Here is a 22,515-nt window from a genome sequence, read left to right on the forward strand (position 1 = left end):
GTTGACAAAAACACAACATAAACAAATATGAGCACAATGCTCTATGTGCAAATGCAGTTGGACTAATTGCCAAGTTTCCTCCACATATCTCCAGTGTCATCTCAGTGATTCCTAGTCTCTTTTCCCCCACCCATTGCAGCAATATTAAACAGATTCTGAAATTTCCCCAATGTAGTAGCAGTTCTTGAATTCCCCCTATGTAGTAGTTTCTGACTCCTGAGCACTCCCATTCCACTTCGCCGCCGCCCCCCCCATTCCACTTCCCCGCTGTCCACCACCCCCCCCCCCCCCCCCATTCCACTTCCTGGTATAGTCTCCAACTGAATCCCAATTTCCCCCCCTCCTCCCCAATGTGGTCATAACCATGACTCCCCAGTTGTCCTCGTGTAGTCTCCTATTCACTTCATGATGCACAGCCAATCCCATTCAGATTGTGGGGTGTATGACGCACAACCAGCAGAAATGGGGAAATAACTGCACACACCACAGCCTCACACAGGGAAGGTTTCTCAGCGTAACTTCCCATTGCTGGCTGCATGTGTTTTGTTTTATGGGGAAAGTCCCAGCAAGCCACCAACCATATTGATGTCAGGCTGAGTGTTACCTCTACTGGGGACAGCAGCAGTAGCTTCCAGTCACCATTGACTCCAAGGGAACCTAGGAGAGCCAGCTCAGGGGTCACATTTACATTTCAGAATCCAGTGAAAAATGCATAGGGACAGGAGTAGGCCATTCAGCCCTTCTGACGGGCTCTGCCATTCAATTTAGAACATGGCTGATCTGCACCTCCTTTGCTCTGTAATTTCTTGATAGTTTTAGCTAACAGAAATCTGTCGATCGCCATCTTGAAAGGTCCAATTGTTACCAGAGAAGGGACTCGTATCAACTACCACATCAGCCCCTATTGTGTGAGGTGAAGCTGAGATGAATGGATCAGATGCCTCCTGCCAGTTCATGCACCAACTTCATTCCTGACCCAGCTCCCAATCTGGAATGGACTGCACCACAAGATTCAACACCATTCCCTTTGTTATTGCTGTTGATGCTATTGGCTGAGGGAATAATAATGGCCAGGTCCCTGGGAGAACACCCTACCATACTGTTATATGAAGAGAGTGTTAAACTAACTCCACTTGCATAAGTAAACTAGATGGAACAATTTGAAAAATCAATGACTGGCCCACAGCCAGGAGACTGACAATCTCTTCACAGCTGTTGATTCATTTGTTTGCAGTTTTTAAACTCCTATTCCAGATGTGACCAATCTGCAGAAACACTTCAGGTTTTCAGAGGCCATGTTTAAATTCAATAACATTGAGAATCATTGACAAGTGGCAGCTAGTTTTGGTTTCAATCCTTACTAAACCAACTAGCAGCTAGTATCAACTGAATATTCTACAAGTTCTCTGCACATCACCTCCCCAAAATGTAGAAATTTTGTTCCGTCATTTTGGTCTTATCATATCGCTGTCTATAAAGCAAGTTTGTCAGACTGAGTTAAGAAAAAAGTACAAATGCCTCGTCAACCAGACAGACCATAGAGGCGTGTAAAGGATTCACTCGAGAAGGATTCCCCTCCCCTACCACGACACCATCAGTGAAGCATAAACACTTGACTTCTCAATGAAGCACATGGTCATCGCCAAGCCTCTGCAAAGACGCCCTTAAAATGACAAATCTCAAGGTAAATCCATATTGAAAATAGAACCCGTCACAGGTGAGCTCTCTTAGGCAGGAGAAAGGAGAGGCACAGGTCAGTACTTCACTTTGAAGCAGACTATTCCATTTGCAGGCTGCCAATTAATGGATCTTTGCAATGTGTTTTAAAGGGACAGTGTTGTGCAGGTGAAGTATCCTTTGCTATCCCTTTGCCATTTACAAGTAGAAGGAAGGGAGCTGAGTCAGCTGTGTGCTTAATACCATCTTTGTGCCATCCTCCACCCCAAAATACCTTTTAAAAACAGAGATAAACTTGAGAGCCCTATTGATCATGGCTGCACTTTGGCTTGATTTGCGCTGGTAGAGATTGCTCAATGCGGTTGATTAAAATTCCTTTTGAGCAGTACGTTACTATAGTGGTTGGCTTGTTTAGAATAGTTGAGTTAACACTGCATTAAAAGAGCATGCAGAGCAACTTAATGTAAGCACATTTAACAGGTGACTAGAGGAAGATTTAAATTCTGCAGGGTCTGCTCAATTTCCGTGTGAAGTAAGCCTGCCTGAATAGTCACAGTTGTGGTGGGGTTGTGGGTGTTGGTAATACTGGCCCTCCAAGAGCTATCTGGCCCTTGCCACAGCCGCACATTTTCACAATTTTAATAAAACAACATGTTTTGCAAGTCTGAGTGAAAAATTGGGAATGTTTCTGTATAGAGTGAAAGCTGATATTTTTAGAAGCTGTGATCAATTCATTCTGTGCAGGAACCAGCTCAGCAGATGGTGTTGGAATGCGCTGTTCAAGAATGGCTTGCAAGATGCACTGTTACTGGAATGAATAACATCACTCGCTGGTTAACATATTTTTCATAATCGACTGTGGGTAGCATGGACAGGAAAGTTAACCCTTTTGTCAGCACTGGCTTGGCTTAAACGCTTCTTGGAGAGGACTGGAAGTTGCTTTTCCTGGTAAAGAAGCAAATGGACCTCGTTTTAGAAAAGTTGTACCCACAAAATGTGGCTTTGTTTGTATTCTCCTCGGCAAAGATGTTTTCTGTCGGTCAATCCCCTCACCCAACACTATCCTATTCCACAACTGCAAAGTTCTCAAGTTAGTTCTAAAGAAAAACCCTTGAGAGGGAATAAGACTAGAGGCTTTATTCTGAACACCCATCTGCAGCCTTGTGCCACTTGGGTTAATTACTTCTCATCCTCACCAACATATTAATGTTTTAAGAACATAAAAAATGGGAGCAGGAGTAGGCCATACAGCCCCTTGAGTCTGCTCCACCATTCAATAAGATCATGACTGATCTTCTACCTCAACTCCATGTTCCCGCCCTACCTCAATATCTATCAATTCCTTTTGTGACCAAAAACCTATCGATCTCACTCTTCAATATGCCAAACCACTGAGCATCCACAGCCCTCTGGGGTTGCAAATTACAATGATTCATGTTTTGTCAGAAGTTATCCTATTGATGCTGTCAGGGTTGACATAGTTTAAAACTAAGCTAAACGAAAGTGCTACTTTCCTAACTTCTTTCCCCCTCCCCCTTGATCCCCTTCAGACCACTCTAAACCAAAATCATCTAGTTCAGGGGACATATAAGATCCATGGCACTTTATGAAGAAGAGCTGGCAGTTCAAGTGTCTTGGTCAACATTCCTTCCTCAACCAACAAAGCCAGATTGCGCATTGCTGCCTGTGGGACATAGCTGGTACAGAATGGATGTCAATAACAGTCATTGTTATTAATTGAGTGAAACACTTTGAGATGTTTCAATGACAACTTGTATTTATATATCACCTTTAATGTAGGAAACCTCTCAAGGTGCTCAACAGTAGTAGGTGGAAAGTATTCAGCCTGGAGCTCGGTGACCAGTGGTGTTCCGCAGGGATCTGTTCTGGGACCTCTGTTCTTTGTGATTTTTATAAATGACTTGGATGAGGAAGTGGAAGACTGGGTTAGTAAGTTTGCCGATGACACAAAGGTTGCTGGAGTTGTGGATAGTGTGGAGGGCTGTTGTAGGTTGCAACGGGACATTGACAGGATGCAGAGCTGGGCTGAGAAGTGGCAGATGGAGTTCAACCTGGAAAAGTGTGAAGTGATTCATTTTGGAAGGTCGAATTTGAATGCAGAATACAGGCTTAAAGACAGGATTCTTGGCAGTGTGGGGGAACAGAGGGATCTTGGGGTCCACGTCCATAGATCCCTCAAAGTTACAACCCACGTTGATAGGGTTGTTAAGAAGGCGTATGGGGTGTTGGCTTTCATTAACAGGGGAATTGAGTTTAAGAGCCGCGAGGTTATGCTGCAGCTCTATAAAGCCCTGGTTAGACCACACTTGGAATATTGTGTTCAGTTCTGGTCACCTCATTATAGGAAGGATGTGGAAGCTTTAGAGAGGGTGCAGAGGAGATTTACCAGGATGCTGCCTGGACTGGAGGGCATGTCCTACGAAGAAAGATTGAGGGAGTTGGGGCTTTTCTCATTGGAGCGTAGAAGGATGAGAGGTGACTTGATAGAGGGGTACAAGATGATGAGAGGCATAGATAGAGTGGATAGCCAGAGACTTTTTCCCAGGGCGGAAAGGGCTATCACCAGGGGGCATAATTTTAAGGTGATTGGAGGAAGGTTTCGGGGAGATGTCAGAGGTAGGTTCTTTACACAGAGAGTGGTGGGTGCGTGGAATGCACTGCCAGCGGTGGTGGTAGAAGCAGATACATTAGGGACATTTAAGTGACTCTTGGATAGGTACATGGATGATAGTAGAATGAAGGGTAGGTACGTAGTTTGATCTTAGAGTAGGTTAAAGGGTCGGCACAACATCGTGGGCCGAAGGGCCTGTACTGTGCTGTACTGTTCTATGTTCTATAAGACAAAAATAAGCAGCCACTATGTGGTTGGTATATAACTCAGGGAGGTAACTAAGAGTGTGGAAAAGAAGGGTTTTGAAGGGGAAAAAAGAGAGCAAGGGAAGGGTTTTAGGGAGAGAGTTCTAGAGTGTTGAGCATAGCTGACTGAAGGCTGTGCCTCTGAATGTGTCGTGGAAAGTGTGAGGGGAAGAGGCCTGCACAGGAGGCCCAACTCAGAAGTGCGGGAACATGGGGCTGGAGGAAATTACAGAGTAGGGAGATGTTCGCAAACAAAGGACATGGGTCTTGAACTAAGTGCATTGGGTGACAGGGATAAATAAAATGGGGGTGAATTTCTACTGGGGTTCTCCCAACTTTGGCGGAAGAGCTGCTGAAACCCTAGAAATTCTGCGGAAATTCACTCCCAGTGAATTTACTCTCTGAATAAGCTATTTCAGAAGGTTTATCAAGTGCCTTTTTATCGTTAAAAAAAAAGAAATGCAGAAAATACTGGACATGCACAATAGGTCAGTCAGCACCTGAAAGAGAAGGCCTGGATTAATGTGCACCAGTTATCAGAACCTGTGCAAGCTACACACAGGAAATGTTAACCTTTCTCTTTCAGTTATTGAGTGAATAACTGATGTATTTCCCAGTGCTTGGTATTCTGATTGTTTAAGTGTCAGCTTGACTCACGTAGTAACACACTTGACCTCTAATGCAGAGGTTGCTGTACTTCACTAAATGCATAATCTAGGCTGAGTCTTGAGTGCAGTGCTAGATTGTTGGAGGTAGTGTCCTTTAAATCGAGAGCCCCATCTCCTCATGGAGGTGGATATTAATAATTCACCTGGATGAACTGAGGAAGCATAAGGAGTCTTTCTGATCTCCTGGCCAGCATTATTCCCTCAACCAACAAAACAGATAAACTGAACATTCATCTTGCTTTTGTTTGCGGGACCTTCATGTTCACAAAGTGACCATTTATCACAGTAACTGCATAATAATTCAACCAATGTGAAATGTCTTGGAGCCGTTCTGAGGGGTGTGATAGGAGCAGGAGGAGGCCATTCATCCCTTCACGCCTGTTCGCCCATTTACATCATAGTTGATCTGTACCTCAACTCCATCTACCCGTCTTGGTTCTGTAACCCTTGTACCTTTACTTCACAAAAATCTGTTTGACATTTTCACTTGCACCTCCCCCAGCCTCTCAACTTTTTTTATTTGGGGTGGGGTTAGGGGGAAGAGTTCCAGATTTCCAACATCCTTTGTGTGAAGAAGTGCTTCCTACCATCACCTCTGAATGACTTAGCTCTAATTTTAAAGTTCTGCCCCCATTAGGAGAAATAGTTTCTCTCTATCTAACTTGCAATATACATACAAGTCCTTTATTTCACTTTTCCAGATTTGGCAGATTTTTTTTTTTGGACTCATTTCCTTGTCACAGGGCAAGCGGCACAGAATCCACAAGCCTTAGGCTTGTCCCAAGTCTGACATTTTGGATTGAACTAATTAAACAGGGGAGGCAGTGGTGCACTGGTATTGTCACTGGACTAGTAACCCAGAGACCCAGTTATTGCTCTGGGGACATGGGTTCGAATCCCACCATAGCAGAAGGTGGGATTTGAATTCAATTAATAAAAATCTGGAATTTAAAGCTCGTCTAATGATAGCTATGAAGCCATTGTCGATTATTGTAAAAACCCATCTGGTTCACTAATGTCCTTTAGGGAAGGAAATCTGCTGTCCTTACCTGGTCTGACCAGATCCACAGCAATGTGGTTGATTCTTACATGCCCTTGAAATGGCCTAGCAAGCCACTCAGTTCAAGGGCAATTAGGGATGGGCAATAAATGCTGGCCTGGCCTGCGACGTCCACATCCCATGAAAGAATTTTTTAAAAATCTCTCTGGCATTCATTTTATCCTTCATCTGCATGTGATGAGGAAACTGTTACAGTAGATTATACAGCTTCAGAAATTTCTCATGAGTCCCTAACATGTATGGATTCAATCATTGTTTCTGAAGAAGGAAATGCATACTGTTACTGCATGGATTCTTGGCTTGTGCCTATGCAGTCTGTTTCCCATTTAGAGAGAGGAAAAAAAATACAGCAACAACAAAACTGAGCACTGCCAGGCCGCAAACGAGCTGTTTACTCCCCCTCATCCATCAGTGGCAAGGGAACATCATCCCGTGCTCATGGCACTTCACCTTTGCCAGGGACAAGACTGGTTTTCTCAACCCTGATAAAGGCCCATCCCTCCTTCAGCACCAGTTGTTCTACTGGCATCAGTCATTCTCTGGTTTGCCTCCTAAGAGACTATTATGTGAGCCTCAATAGCAAATGTTTTCAGGCTAGTTTAGCACACAAGCTATTAGTCAGGCCTGACTATGTAGGCCCCTGATACTCTCTCACACAATAATGGCTGGTTTTCCCCTCTCTAACCCAAGATTGCAAACCAGTTCTGGCACCATGACAGATGCCTGGCTGAGACCAGCTAACTCAACACAGACTGAGACATCTCTCCCCTGGATGCCTCAGTTAGGTGTCATCAGTTTTAGGTGTCAATCTTAGCTCGGTGGTAGTGCACTCATTTCTGACTCGGGAGGTTGTGAGTCAAGCCCCATTCCACAGACTTGAGCACACAGTCTAGTCTGGCTCTCCAGTGCAGTACTGAGGGAGTGCTGCACTGTCAGAGGTGCTATCTTTCAGGTGAGACACTGTACAGAGGCCCCAGCTGCCCCCTCAAATGGACATAAAAAATACCACTGTTTAAAGAAGAGCAGCGGAGTCTTCCTGCTGTTGTGGGAATGTCTTCACCACAGCCTCTGCTGCAGTTTGAGGAGAAGAGACGTCACAGCACAGATAGGTATGGACAATAAATCCAGTCTTGCCAACATCACCCACATCATGGGAATAAAAGAATTACTGCATAGAATATGCAAAATTTCCTCCTTTGCACAGTTTGCACATTTGTGTATGGTTCAGAAGGTGGAGTTTTTTTTAATAAGGCCGGTGAGCCTTACATTAGTGGTGGGAAAGTTATTGGAAGGGATTCTGAGAGACAGGATTTATATGCGTTTGGAAAGGCAAGGTCTGATTAGGGATAGTCAGCATGGCTTTGTGCGTGGGAAACCATGTCTCACGAACTTGATTTAGTTTTTCGAGGAGGTGACCAAGGGGATTGACGAGGGCAGGGCGGTGGACGTTGTCTACATGGACCTTAGCAAGGCCTTTGACAAGGTCCGGCATGGTAGGCTGGTCCGGAAGGTTCTAACACATGGGATCCAGGGTGAGCTAGCAAATTGGATACAAAATTGGCTTGGTGATAGGAGGCAGAGGGTGGTAGTGGAGGGTTGTTTTTCAGATTGGAGGCCGGTGACCGCAGGGATCGGTGTTGGGCCCTCTGTTGTTTGTCATATATATTAATGACTTGGATGTGAATGTAGGGGGCATGATTAGTAAGTTTGCAGATGACACCAAAATTGGTGGCATAGTGGACAGTGAAGAAGTTTGTCTTAGGTTACAACAGGATATAGATCAACTGGGAAAGTGGGCAAGGGATTGGCAAATGGAATTTAATGCAGACAAGTGTGAAGTGATGCATTTTGGGAAGTTAAACCAGGGCAGGACATATACAGTGAATGGCAGGGCCCTGGGGAGTGTTGTTGAGCAGAGAGACCTTGGAATGCAAGTACATAGTTCCCTGAAGGATGTTGTCTGGTTTGGAGGGCTTGAGTTATAAAGAGAGATTGGATAGGCCGGGTCTGTTTTCCCTGGAGTGAAGGAGGCTGAGAGGGGACTTGATAGAGGTATATAAAATGATGAGAGGCATAGATATTGTAGATAGCCAGAGTCTGTTTCCCATGGTCGGGGTGACTAACACTAGAGGGCATTGATTTAAGGTGAGAGGGAGGAGGTTCAAAGGGGATCAAAGGGGTAAATGTTTCACACAAAGAATAGTGGGTATCTGGAATGAGCTGCCAGAGGAGGTGGTGGAGGCAGGAACAGTAGCAACATTAAAGAGGCATCTGGACAGGTACTTGAATGAGCAAGTGATAAAGGGATATGGAATTAATGCAGGCAGGTGGGATTAATATGGATAGGCATTATGGTCAGCATGGATGCATTGGGCCGAAGGGTCTGTTTCTATGCTGTACGACTATGACGCTATGAATTTTGCACAACAATAAGCAGGCTAAGAAAGAAATACATTTTCAATGAAGAATCTCTACTTTACTTTCTAACTCCACACAAAAAATGGCAGAGGGTCTAAAATGATATTTCACGTCTGTATTGAGTATCAATGTATACCAGAGGACTGGAGATTGGCCAATGCAGTACCTATTTTTCAAAAGGGAGAAGATGCTAATCCAGGTAATTACAGGGCAGTTACTTTAACTTGTGTGATGGGAAAAAAATTAGAGTCTCTAATTAATTAAAGCTAAAATGACCACATATGTGGATAAAGAGAAAACAGTTTGAAGTAGCCAGCTCAAATTTCAAAAGACATGTTCAAGGGGGAAATATGGTGGATGCAGTGTGCATAGAGTTTAGGAAAGGCTTTAACAAGGTCCCATGTGGCAGATTACTGGAGCGGATTAGGCAGAGGATAGCAAACTGGATTAAAAATTTGAGTAGAAGAGATTAGTTAAGAGTAGTTTTTAAAAGTGAAAGTTGTAAGCCGTTAGTGGTCCCACCCAGGGTCAGGTGGAGCCACTTTCTGTTTCCTTTATAGCAAAGATTTGGATTCAGACCTAAAGGGCGTGGTGCTGAAATTTGAAGATAAAATGAAAATAGCATAGTATGTAACATAGTATAGTTAATTATTTAGAATTGCCTACTCCAGTTCCTATTTCTTATGTTCTTAATAAGGGGTTGGCCATTTAGGACTGAGATGAGAACTTTCTTCACTCAAATTGTTGTGAATTGTTGGAATTCTCTACCCCACATCAAGACAAAAGTCAATAACTTTTTGGGTGCTACGGGAATTAAGGGATATGGAGATAGTGCAGGAAGCTGGAGTTGTCGTAGAAGATCAGACATGATCTTGTTGAATGTTGCAGGCTCGAAGGGCCAATGGCCTGTTCCAGATCTTATTTCTTTTGTTCCTGCGTAGAAGACCAAAGAAATCTTCATTGATAAAATGGGCGAATGGGGCTTTAAAAAATGGCAAATGGAATTCAAATGTCGTTCAACGTGACATGGTACGTTTTTCTTTAAAAGACCAGTGGTAATTATTCGAGTCATAGACTCTAATAGTCACTCTATGACTATGACTAATTATTACCCTGAATGGTAGGAGGCCCAGTGCTGCAGAAGTGCTGAGGGATGTGAAGGGACGGGTTGACAAGACTGAGTAAGAACATTTTAAGTTACTTTTTCTTTTAATCAGTGTCTGTGTTTTTCCCACGGCAAACAAAATCTCATCACGGAAGGTTTTTTTGGCGAATATTAGCTCAGCGTGAGAGTGGGCCGTGTTGGTTGTGAGCACACCCAGCCCTGAACAAGGTACTATTAGTAAATCTGTATACAAGTACAGCTGTTGCTAATGGGCTAATTAAATTTGCTCTTCCTGCCTATGTTTAAACAGCAACAGAACTTATTTTTTTTGGTGGTGGGTATTTGGTTAAGTTACATTAAAATCTGGCTTGACCTTGGCTGGTTTCAGTGCTTGTTCTCAGGCACAGCTCACTATTTGTTATTGTCTGATTTCATTTCCTGTCTCCCCTGGCTGCACTCAAATCAAACTGAAAAATTGGAATCCCACCCCCTCGCTCGCTCTCTCTCTGTAAAACTTCTGAAGCATAATATTATGCTGAGATTTCTGCAATGGAAAGATACATTGCACTGTTCTGATTTTTAAATGGCGTGGCACCATTGCTCTCACTGCTCCGACAGTTGGCCATGGAGCTTCCCCCTCCCCCACCATCTCCTCCCTAATGGTACGTGTTATACCTAATCTCTCCTAAATTTCCTCATTAGAGCCCAGCAGACACGCGGTGTCCTGAGAACAAATGCAGGCCACTGGCCAAAAATGGACTGTGAATGATATTTCTCGACTTAATTGCCTTTCTTTTGAGCTCTTCCTCCAGATTCAGGGGTTAACCCTTTCATCAACAGGGAGCTGCAATTTCACTTTGATGGGCCAGTTATGCTGCCACTTTTTGCATCAGCGTGAAACTTTTTCTTTGACACACATTGACGCATAAGGAGCAGCACGGCTCACAAGTTTAGGACCGTGATTGACTGCGGGCAGTACTGCAGGCATGAAGAGCCAGAGCAGCTCTGGCAGACACTCTCACTTGAGTTTTACATGCATTGTGGCGTAAAGAGACGGAGCTTGCGTTGACTTGCTCAACATTGAGGTTTAAGGGGCTTTCAGTGAGTAGTATTCTTTACATGCATGTCTCTGGGCAGAAAACAACCCAGGAGCTGGATGTGTATTTTGTATATCTCCTCCCAACCCCACCTGCTCCATATCCCCTCGTATAGATACTGACCCAGTGGCAGTTTTGTATAACTGACTCTTATTGTTTAATATGCAATGAAGTTGCATGATTTAAAGGGTCTCGATAGATGAAGCTGAGAGGAACTGACTCTAGCTAGAGTCTTGCATGAGTTTATAAAATGAAATAAAATGTCAGTGAATTTGGGCAACATGCAGTGGATGCTTTTAGTATGCAGCGTGAACGCCCCCAGATTGATTTCCTTAAAAACTCCAAAACACTTCCCTATTTTCAAACAAGGCAGGTTATCAAACTCTGGAATTGCATACCAAGATGTCAAGCAATGAAAATATGTTACTGAGATTGACAGCTGTGTTGGGCAAGATGGAGCGTGTATTCTGTTTAAAAGTAGGATGCTCGAATTGGCTTCAAGAAGCCATGGAACAGAATGGGGACCATCCTTACTCCTTGTGGGTACACAGCAACTCCTGCTGGAAGCAAGTGACCATCATGTAAGGGTAGTCATCTGACTCGGCTTGGTAAATCACTGACTGGTTGAGCAGTGTGCCAATATCCACAGTTTAGACTTGCCTGTAGGCATGAGCAAGGTACAGGAGTGAGAACAATGCCCATGAAATCCTTTCCCAGCCAAGAGTCGATGCATTCAGGTCGGAGGGAAGCACATTGACCTAAATAAAGGAGCAAAAAAATACCCAATTTTTTAAACGCACTTCCAATTGGTTTTTTTGTGGGGTATTCAGATTTTCCAGCCTGTTCCGAGATTAACCAAGCTGCAAGACTGAACACTATCAAAAGATCTGCTTCCATATTGAAGGATAAGTTTGAGTCACTTACTTAATTACCCACAACTGGATGATCTGCTGATACCTTAAGCACTCCATTATTTTTGTTAATATTGAGTTATTTAATCTTTTGATCATCTCAGTTGAGTTGAGGTCAGAGTTTGTCTTTCCCATTACTGGTGGTGTTGAGGGCGCTGAGCTTTTCTGCAACACTCCGTGTTTGTATCAAATGACCTCTCTCTGTTATTTTAATGAAGGCGCCAACTCATTGAAGCGATTGTACGGTAACATTGCCAGCAGCTGTTTACATCTGGATGTGTTTTATGAACAAAGATGTTCTGATGAAGTTACCAACGTGGGATAAAAGGTTTTTGCTTATTTTTAATGAAGGAAGACTTGCATTTATATAGCGCCTTTTGCAACTTCAGAATGTCTTAAAGCAGTTTACAGCCAATTAAATACTTCTTTTGAAGTATAGTCACTGTTGTAATATAGGACACGTGGCAGCCAATTTGGGCACAGCAAGCTCCCACAAATAGCACCAGATAGTCTAATTTAGTGGTGTTGGATGAGGGATAAATAGTGGCCAGGACGCCTTGGAGAACTCCCTTGCTCTTCTTTGAAATACCGCCATGGGTTTTCTTTACATCCACCTGAGGGCAGACGGGGTCGTGATTTAATATCATCCAAAAGGTGCACTGCCGACAGTGCAGCACCCCCTCTATACTGCACTAGGATGTCGGGTTTCATTTTGTGCTTCAGTCCCTGGAGTGGGACTTGAACCCACAACCTTGTGACTCAAAGGCAAGAGTGCATTGTGAGGTGCACAAAATCCAGAACACACTCCGCAACTGAGACACGACTTACTGCTATATATAGCCTGTTCCATAAATATGTAGATTTTGCGTACATATTGTACAAGTCACACATTGTCGAGATGGGACTCAACCTGGGTTGAAAACCAAACTTATGCGAAAATGGATGATTCTAAGACTCATCACAAACACTTGAATTGGGTTAAGAAGCAGCTGGTCTTTGAAACAATGCACCACTGTGTTCAAGTGGGGTTGACTGTCCACTACCTCTGAATATAGAAGCCTTCCAGCATGGAGAAGCTGAATGCTTGTCCTTAATACACTGTCAGAGCTTAAGACTTAATTGTTGATTTTTTTTTTAGCGATACAGCACTGAAACAGGCCCTTCGGCCCACCGAGTCTGTGCCGACCATCAACCACCCATTTATACTAATCCTACACTAACTCCATATTCCTACCACATCCCCACCTGTCCCTATATTTCCCTACCACCTACCTACACTAGGGGCAATTGCTAATGGCCAATTAACCTATCAACCTGCAAGTCTTTGGCATGTGGGAGGAAACCGGAGCACCCAGAGGAAACCCACGCAAACACAGGGAGAACTTGCAAACTCCACACAGGCAGTACCCAGAATTGAACCCGGGTCACTGGAGCTGTGAGGCTGCGGTGCTAACCACTGCGCCACTGTGCCGCCCCTCCTGGGTAGACAGTAAGTGGAACTGTAGTAGATGTCTTGGAGGTCTATCCTTGAAGTTTGTTTATCAGATGGCAATTAGCTAAATTTTCAGTGTCGAAATTAAGGGTGAAGTTGAATGTGTATTCTTCTGTAAAAATTAAAATTGGAACATCATCTTGGGTAGAGTAAAATTCCAAAACAGAAACACAAGACCAAACCTCAGCTGATCTCTTTGATCTCATCAATACTGAGTCCACAAATTTAGCAAAAGTTGAAATAGAAGAATAAAATCTTTGTCCTTCAAATCCTGTTCATTGTTTTACGATATTTCTTGCGCTGTGTGACGATTCTGGCTTTTCAGCTGAAATATAAATTTTGAAGTTCTTCAAAAATGGAAAAACTACACACATTAAAATTGCATTTTGATTGCATTTATCCTGAGCATTGGAACAGAAAATTGAGACTGAATATTTGGACTATTTTATTGAATGAAATCTGAAACTAAAAATCTTTGAATCTTTGAAATAAAAGCGTCAGAGTGAAAGCAGAATTCATTCCAAGACTAAACAGCACTCATGCCAAGTTACCCACACCCACTGTCTTGTGCCCCTCTTGGTGCCTGGTTGAAGGGCACAGTTATCAGAAGCCTGAGGAGCGGATTCACAAGAAGACCTAAGATGAGGGAGCAAAAGAGCAAGAATAGAGAGGGAGGAGAAAAACCCTTCCAGTCGTGAAACACTGAGAGGAAGAGCAAGCTTCAACACTATAAAGCAATAAAGATCTCACTACCAAGTAAATTGTCCATATCCTAATCCATTGCTTTTGTTTGAAAACTCCTCTCATGCGACTACATATTCAACCACATAACTGGTATCTATGGGGTTAATTGGACTCTAGAGGAAACTATTCTTAAAGCTGTAGTGCTTTGTAAACATTAAAGGAGCAGCGTAGGATAAGGTTCAATGTGAAATGTACATTTATTTGAAAGTACTCCCTGATGTAGACTGCCTCTGTCAAGATAGCCTCTTGGCTGATGATGGGAAGTCTGTGTTTATGTGCAGAGCTTGGTGTGTGTCAAATATCCAAGGCCCAGATCAGTCTGATTTAAACAAATGGGAACTAACGTCCTCTACAAATGATGGTTTTCAAATGGAATTTATAACCGGCTTCTATTACTTTGTTTCCTTTGCGTGTAATTAATGTTAGGATAAGTGAGAAGGAGCATATTTTCTTTGCTTTTATGTTACTACCCCATTTAATAAGGCTGACACTTCAGTGCAGTACTGAGGGGGTGCTGCACTGTTAGCAGTTCCAGCTTTTGGATGAGATGGTAAACCAAGGCCTTGTCTGTCCTCTCAAATGGATGTAAACGATGCAGGGAAAAGCAGTGGAGTTCACTGGGTGTCCTCACCAACAATTGTCCTTCAACCAACATCACTGAAAACAGATAATCTGTTCAGTTATTTCATTGCTGTTTGTGGGACCTTGTGTGCAAATTGACTACCATGTTTAGAATTAGAATTAGAATATTACAGCGCAGTACAGGCCCTTCGGCCCTCGATGTTGCGCCGAGCTGTGAAACCATCTGACCTACACTATTCCATTTTCATCCATGTGTCTATCCAATGTCCACTTAAATGCCCTTAAAGTTGGAGAATCTACTACTGCTGCAGGCAGGGCGTTCCACGCCCTTACTACTCTCTGAGTAAAGAAACTACCTCTCACATCTGTCCTATATCTATCACCCCTCAACTTGAAGCTATGTCCCCTCGTGTTTGCCATCACCATCCGAGGAAAAAGACGCTCACTATCCACCCTATCTAACCCTCTGATTATCTTATATGTCTCTATTAAGTCACCTCTCCTCCTCCTTCTCTCCAACGAAAACAACCTCAAGTCCCTCAGCCTTTCCTCGTAAGACCTTCCCTCCATACCAGGCAACATCCTAGTAAATCTCCTCTGCACCCTTTCCATAGCTTCCACATCCTTTCTATAATGCGGTTTCCTACATTACAACAGTGACTATAGTCTAAAAAGTACTTAATTGGCTGTAAAGTGCTTGGGGACATCCTGAGTGTGAGAAAGGTGCTATATAAATACAAGTGTGTGTGTCTGCCTTTCCGCCTTTTATCTGCCTTTCCGCCTATTGTTTATTTTCTCTTGTTCTTTCATTTTTCACTTTCTTTCTATCTCTCTTTCTCAGTGGAGATAGAGGAATAGAGCAGAATCCTTGTTGCACTATTGTGGTATGTGTACGACACAGCTTTGATTTGACTTTGATTTCCTATTTTATCCACGGGTGGTTTGCTATATTTCCCAAAACCTTCTTGCCTTATTTTGCTTTACTTGGCTTTTCACTTTGAGAGGTGAAAGAGACCACTCATGCCTTTAAGGACTTCCCAATTTTCCATTCCCCCAGCCCACGCTGGGACATAGTGCTTCCTCACGCAACAGAGATTGAACGTAGTGGTGTGCCGTTAATCCTTGGTCCATCCCAGCACATGGTGCTGAGCAACACCATGACATCATTGACATCATGAGCATCATGGGTCATGTGTTTCTCAAATACTTATCCATGAGTCTACTGCCTCTTTAACACTGGCTATGCTTCTTACGTGCATGATGATAAGATCTTTTGAACAAATTGAAGTAAAAGGGTATTTTTGGGCCCAACTAATATGAATGGGCGGCACAGTGGCGCAGTGGTTAGCACCGCAGCCTCACAGCTCCAGCGAGTTCAATTTTGGGTACTGCCTGTGCGTAGTTTGCAAGTTCTCCCTGTGTTTGCGTGGGTTTCCTCCGGGTGCTCCGGTTTCCTCCCACATGCCAAAGACTTGCAGGTTGATAGGTTAATTGGCCATTAGCAATTGCCCCTAGTGTAGGTAGGTGGTAGGGAAATATAGGGACATGGGGATGTGGTAGGAATATGGGATTAGTGTAGGATTAGTATAAATGGGTGGTTGATGGTCGGCACAGACTCGGTGGGCCGAAGGGCCTGTTTCAGTGTTGTATAACTAAACTAAAGATACACCAGGTGATGCGTTCACCCACTGAGCTACCAGGAGTGGTAAGATTCACGTGAATGGTTGTAGGGATGAGGAATTTCAGTAATGAAGATAGATTGGAGAAGTTAGGACTGTATTTCTTGGAGAAGAGAAGATTGAGAGGTGATTTGATAGAGGTATTCAAAATCATGAGGGGTCTGGACAGAGTAGATAGAGAGAAACTGTTCCCACTCGTGAAAGGATCGAGAATGAGAGGGCACAGGTTTAAAGTATTTGGTAAGAGAAGCAAAAGTGACATGAGGAAAAACTTTTTCACGCAGTGAGTGGTTAAGGTCTGGAATGCACTGCCTGAGAACGTGGTGAAGGCAGGTTCAACTTAAGCATTCAAAAGGGAATTAGACAGTTATATGAAATGGAAGAATGTGCAGGGGGAGGGGGGGGAAATGGAACTGAGGGAATTGCTCTTTCAGAGAGCTGATACGGACATGATGGGCCGAATGGCCTCCTTCTGAGCTGTAACAATTCTGTGATTGTGTGAGTGACTGCTGTAATTTTACCCTATCACCAGGCATTGAAGTATTGAATGTTTTTGTTTGTAGTGGGCCCGGGACGAGTTTGAAGGATTGTTCAAACAGCCAGCAGAAAACGTCAACAAGTATTTAGGGTAAGTATTTTTTTTGCATCATTTTGTTCCCAAGTTTATCTGGGTCTGTTTTTGTGAAAGAGAAGTTGTCTAAAACCAAGGAGATAACACCTAATGAAACCAGTCACGGGAGTAAATTAAATTTGATTTGTGTCTCTGCAATGAGACAGAATTAATTAATTAATTAGAGTGTTTTCAGTGCATTTTGCAAAACGCTTTCAGGTTACAGTTCCATGTGGAGATTTATTTTCCCTACCATCGACTGAAGTAAAAAAAAAAGTACAGGGTTTTTCTCCTGGCAGAAGTAAGTCCTGAAGGTAACTGGAGGTTGGGGGGGCGCGGGGTAGTGTGGAGATGGGTCCGGCAGGAAAATGGGAGAGGAGTGAAGGGCTGGGGAGTGGAGTGGGCTGGAAGAGGGAGGGAGAAGGGGGGAGGCAGGAAGGGGGTGTGGAGGAAGAGAGCCGAGGTAGCCTCCCCATCTGGAACTGTCAAATATGTCTGGGTCTCCAGGCAGGAACTAGCTAAAGTAAATACAAGTCAAAGTTGTTTGGCTTTCCTCTGCTATTCTTACTGTAATAAAGTTCTCTTCATTGGGATTGGTGCCCAAATATGGCATGTCCTTGAGTCTGCCCAGGGCCCTGCTGAGGCCTGCAGTTTATTTTCCATCTGAATCTGAACTAAGAAATTGTCTTAAAAAGGTAATAGTTTCAACCTAACAGTTTACTGAAGGGATTGTTTATCTCGTCTTTTGACAGTAAGTTAAGTAGGCGGAACTTCAATAAACACTGTAACTGTCAAACAGCCATAATTCAGTACTTTTGATTTGTGTGCATTTTCTTTCTCCCCATCCTGGCTCCTTTGCTTATGTTTTCCCTCTGTTTATCTGACCTTGTGGATATAACCTTTCCACTGGCACCCAATTTGACACAGGTTTTTAAAAATCTGAAATCCTCACCCATCTATTCCACGGAGTCAGACCCCTCCTCATAAAATGCATTCATAACGTATGCAAAATGCAGAATACACTCCACAAGATGGTATCAGCAAGACAAGACTTTCTTTTATTTAGCATCTTTCACAAGCTCAGGACTTTACAGCCAGTGAAGTTCTTTTGAAGTGTAGTTACTTGTAATGTAGGAAACGCGGCAGCCAATTTGCGCACAACAAGGTCCCTCCAGGGGTTGGGGTTGGAGGGAGATGAGGTGCCTGTGCAGAAAGACAGAGCAACTCCCCAGTGTGACCCAGCTTGGAGAGTTTAGCTGCTGTAACAGATAGGGAAGCCAACCCTCCCAAGATTGCCCTGGAGTCTCCAGGAATTGCCGATTAATCACTGCTGTAAGCAAACCTGGGAGAAATTGCATTGGGAATTCTCCAAATGAACATCGATCAGTGAATGGGATTCATCTTGCTATCAGCTTCTCATTAGTTTTCTACACTCCAGGAAATTCTATAGTCCGGCTGATATTTGAAACAACAAGGCAATTCTTGCCCCCTCTCAGCCATCGCTGGGACTTAACAACGCTACTGTAAGGTCAGTGCTGCCCCACTTTACAATGAAACCTCCCAGGAGGCATCCAATCTGAGCTGGCCAACCCTAATGGCCAAGCAGCAACTGTCTTGCATGTGCCAGTTGGGCATTAGTCACGAGTAATTCTATGATTCACAGTAGTGTCAGTGACCATTTCATACTGTCACTAACTGTCACAAATGACAGCAGAGATTTACCTTATGGTGAAATGACAAACAGGCCCCCCAGATGTTAGTAAGGAGGACTTTGCAGGGTTGACAGGGCAGGGTTTGCCGTTGTCGTTTCCAATGCCTCGGTCCGTCTGGTTTCATTGCGTTTCTTAGACTTTGTAGTGGGTCGGTACAACTGAGTGACTTGCTAGGCCATTGGAGAGGGCAGTTAAGAGTCAACCACACTGCTGTGGGTCTGCAGTCACATGTAGGCCAGACCAGGTAAGGACAGCAGATTTCCTTCCTTAAAGTACATTACTGAACCAGATGGGTTTTTACAACAATCGACAATCGTTTCATGATCACCACTAAACTAGCTTTGTAATTCCAGATTTATTAATTGAATTCAAATTTCGCCATCTGCCGTGGTGAGATTTGAGCCCATGTCCCCAGAGCATTAGCCTGGGGCTCTGGATTACTAGACTAGTGACATTACCACTATGCCACCGCCTTCCCATTTCAGTCCCACTTCAAGTCCCGCTTCAGAGTCTTGAGCAAATAATGCAGGCTGGCACTTCAGTGCAGTACTGAGGGAGTGCTTCACCATCAGAGGTGCTGTGTTTTAGAGGAGACGTTAAACCGAGGCCCTGTCTGCCCCCTCAGCTGGACGTGAAACTATTATGAAGAGCAGGGGAGTTCTCCCCCGTGTCCTGACCAATATTTATCCCTCAACCAACATCACAAAAATAATCACGTCATTATCACATTGTTTATTGGAGATTGCTGTGCACAAATTGGCTGTCACATTTCCTACATTACAACAGTGTCCACACTTCAAAAAGTGTTTAATTGGCGGTGAAAGTCATGAAAGGCGTTATATAAATGCAAGTATTTCTTTCTCCACCTGTGTCAGTCTGAGCTATCATATTTTGACCTTCATTTTATTTTTAAAAATATCAGTTGACCAAGTTTAGCAATGGCGAGTTGGGGAAGGTGATCAGGACTCGGGCTGATAATGTAATTTCATCAGCAAATCTGTCGTTGCATGTTACACTGTTCACAAACCTACAGAAGTATCTTGAACACATGGCATTGTTACGTTTCCACAAGCATTTCATTTGAGAGAGATTTTAAAGTGTGATGGCACCACACAATGGGAGGATGACCCCACTCTCCACATACTCAGCTCTAATTTCACCCCCCCCCCCCCCCCCCCCGCCGTCACTATGGAGAGGTGTTGGGTGGAGCAAAGGGAAGAGTAAATAATGATTTTCCAACCGGCTCTAATGCACTTCCTGTATGGCCAGCTGCAGAGTTGACTGGGAATGTTCGGGCAAGCCGGACAGTTGCTTAGCATTGGGTAGGATATTGCAAAGAGAAGCCCAGCAAAGGGGACATAAAGAAAGAACCTAAAAGCAAAAAAGGAGGGAGTCTCACCTGCAAGGGAACAATGTGGGAGATTAGTGTTTGGTTGTGCTACGTATGCTGTATCTGATTGTGTAGTTATTGTCTTCATGTGGTCATTCTTAGTACTTCTGAAGAATACCACAATAACAGGAGCCACTGAGGTGTGCTCTGGTTGGTAACACCCTCTCCAATTACAATACAGACTGTATATAAAGTAACCAGGCTTAGGCCCCATTTCACCAAGCTACCAAAATCAGTTTGCACCCACCCATGGCACAGGCATACTAATGCTGGAAGGGCAAGTACAGGCCTCATCGAATGCTATGTTCCACTGACTCCCACATCAATCCTCATACTGCACCTCAATTTAATAGACTCCTTGTAAATGAATAGGAAATCCAGAGAGACAGCAGTTTTTAAAGGGCTGCTGCTTACTTTGAAATGCATGTTGCATTTTAGTAATGTAAAAATAATTTTATCTCTGCACCAACTAGTGAGAACTGTTTCCAGAGTTTGTAGAAGAGCTTGCATTTATGTAGCGCCTTTCACTACCCCAAAGTCCCAACATGCTTTCGAGCCAATGAAGTACTTTTGAAGCATTATCACTGCTGCAAAGTAGGAAACATGGCAATCAATTTGTGCAACAAAAGACCCCCTCTCCCATCACCCCCCACTTCACCTGCACAAGCAGCAATGTGACCAGATGATCAGTTTTTAGTGATGTTGATTGAGGGTATGTATTGGCCAGAGAGGACTCTTCTAACTCTTCAAAAGAGGGCCGTGGGATCTTTCCCATCCTCTTGAGAGGGCAGATTCGGCCTCAGTTTAACATCTCCTCTGAGAGGCCGCACTTTGAACAGTGCAGCGCTCCCTCAGTACTGCACTGGAGTGTCAGCCTGGGTTACATTCTCAAGCCTGTAGAATGGAACTTGAATCTGCAACCTTCTGACTCAGAGGTGAGAGTGCTACCCACTGAGCCACAGCTTGGGAAAAAGAGCACGTGCACGAATGTTGGGGAAAACTCATCCTTTTACCACGATGCTTTGGAGGTCGTGCAGAAGTGTAGCAAAGGAGAGTGGCCTCCTTCAGAGCACGAGGGCACAGTTCTGTGACAGTACAGTTGTAAACTACCTGGATGGAGATCGCACTGTGAGTAAATGCAGTTCCCTAGGACCTAGGAACAAACGAGGAAGGAGTTTTATGGTACAAGGAAGTGTGCACATGACAATATACCTACCTTTTCAGACATTATTAATATTGAAATAAAAACAAGAAATGCTGGAACCACTCAGCAGGTCTGGCAGCATCTGTGGAAAGAGAAGCAGAGTTAACGTTTCGGGTCGGTGACCCTTCATCAGAACTCAGTTCCGAAGAAGGGTCACTGACCCGAAACGTTAACTCTGCTTCTCTTTCCACAGATGCTGCCAGACCTGCTGAGTGGTTCCAGCATTTCTTGTTTTTATTTCAGATTTCCAGCATCCGCAGTATTTTGCTTTTATTATTAATATTGAGCCTGGCACACATACCACAAACCAGAATAGGGGAGATGGTGGTGTAGTGGTCACGTCACTTGACTAGTAAGCCAGAGTCCCAGGCTAATGCCTTTGGGATAATGGTTCAAATCCCATCATGGCAGCTAATGGAATTTAAATTGAATTAATTGATGAATACAATTAATGAAGAAAAAATTTGTAATTGAAAGCTAGTATCAGAATTGGTGCCATGAAACTATCATCGATTTGACATTAAAAACCTATCTGGTTCACTAATGTCCTTTTAGGGAAGGAAATCTGCCATCCTTACCTGGTCTGGCCTACATGTGACTCCAGGCCCAGATCAATGTGGTTGACTCTTAACTGCCCTCTGAAATGGCTGAGCATGCCACTCAGTTGTCAAGGGCAATTAGGATTGGGCAACAAATGCTGGCCTTGCCAGCAATACCCACATCCCATGAAAGAACAAAAGTAAGCCTCCGAGATGTAACCAAAAAACTGAATACTGCAGTTGCACACATTGCACCTTGTGGCACACAGATGGCTTGAATCATGACATACGACTGTTGAAAGATATCATTCGTCAAGAGTGCCACCAAAAACCATTAGCACTCTATATTGGAATACTCTACACAAAAGGGGTGTAGGTTGGCCACAAAGGGTGTCATGTACAAGACACTATACCCTTGGGCATGCTGCTACCCAGTGAAAGTCCTGTGCCCTGTCCCCGCTGATGTCTCCTTTCCATAGGGAAAGGATCTGCAGGTGTAGCCCTCAGACTGGGTTTGTTGGGAAATGCACCTTCAGTGATTAGGAAGGATCAAGTGGAAAGAATGGAATAGAATAGGAAAGGGGAAAGATCGCAAGATTTGAGGGCATGGAAGGGTGTTTCTACTTGACAATGGGATTGTCCAATGTTCTTCCGTTCCTTCACACTCTGGCCACCCAAATAAGATGCTGTCGCACGCCTGCTTGTTCTGAAGGCATGTATTTCTAAAATGGGCTCCATTTTATGCCTCGC

General features: G+C 43.9%; 1 protein-coding gene across 3 annotated transcripts in view; it reads left to right on the forward strand.

Annotated features, from left to right (window-relative positions):
• The window catches only part of LOC137380227 (ubiquitin-like modifier-activating enzyme 1), a 360,351-nt gene that overhangs the window by 165,174 nt on the left and 172,662 nt on the right, over nucleotides 1–22,515 (forward strand). For all 3 annotated transcript variants that reach the window (XM_068052057.1, XM_068052058.1, XM_068052059.1), the window contains exon 16: nucleotides 16,874–16,938. In XM_068052057.1, the coding sequence (XP_067908158.1) occupies nucleotides 16,874–16,938 (65 nt within the window). The remainder of the gene's footprint in view (nucleotides 1–16,873; nucleotides 16,939–22,515) is intronic.

The sequence above is a fragment of the Heterodontus francisci genome, chromosome 19, assembly GCF_036365525.1.
Source record: "Heterodontus francisci isolate sHetFra1 chromosome 19, sHetFra1.hap1, whole genome shotgun sequence".
Lineage (NCBI taxonomy): Eukaryota > Metazoa > Chordata > Chondrichthyes > Heterodontiformes > Heterodontidae > Heterodontus > Heterodontus francisci.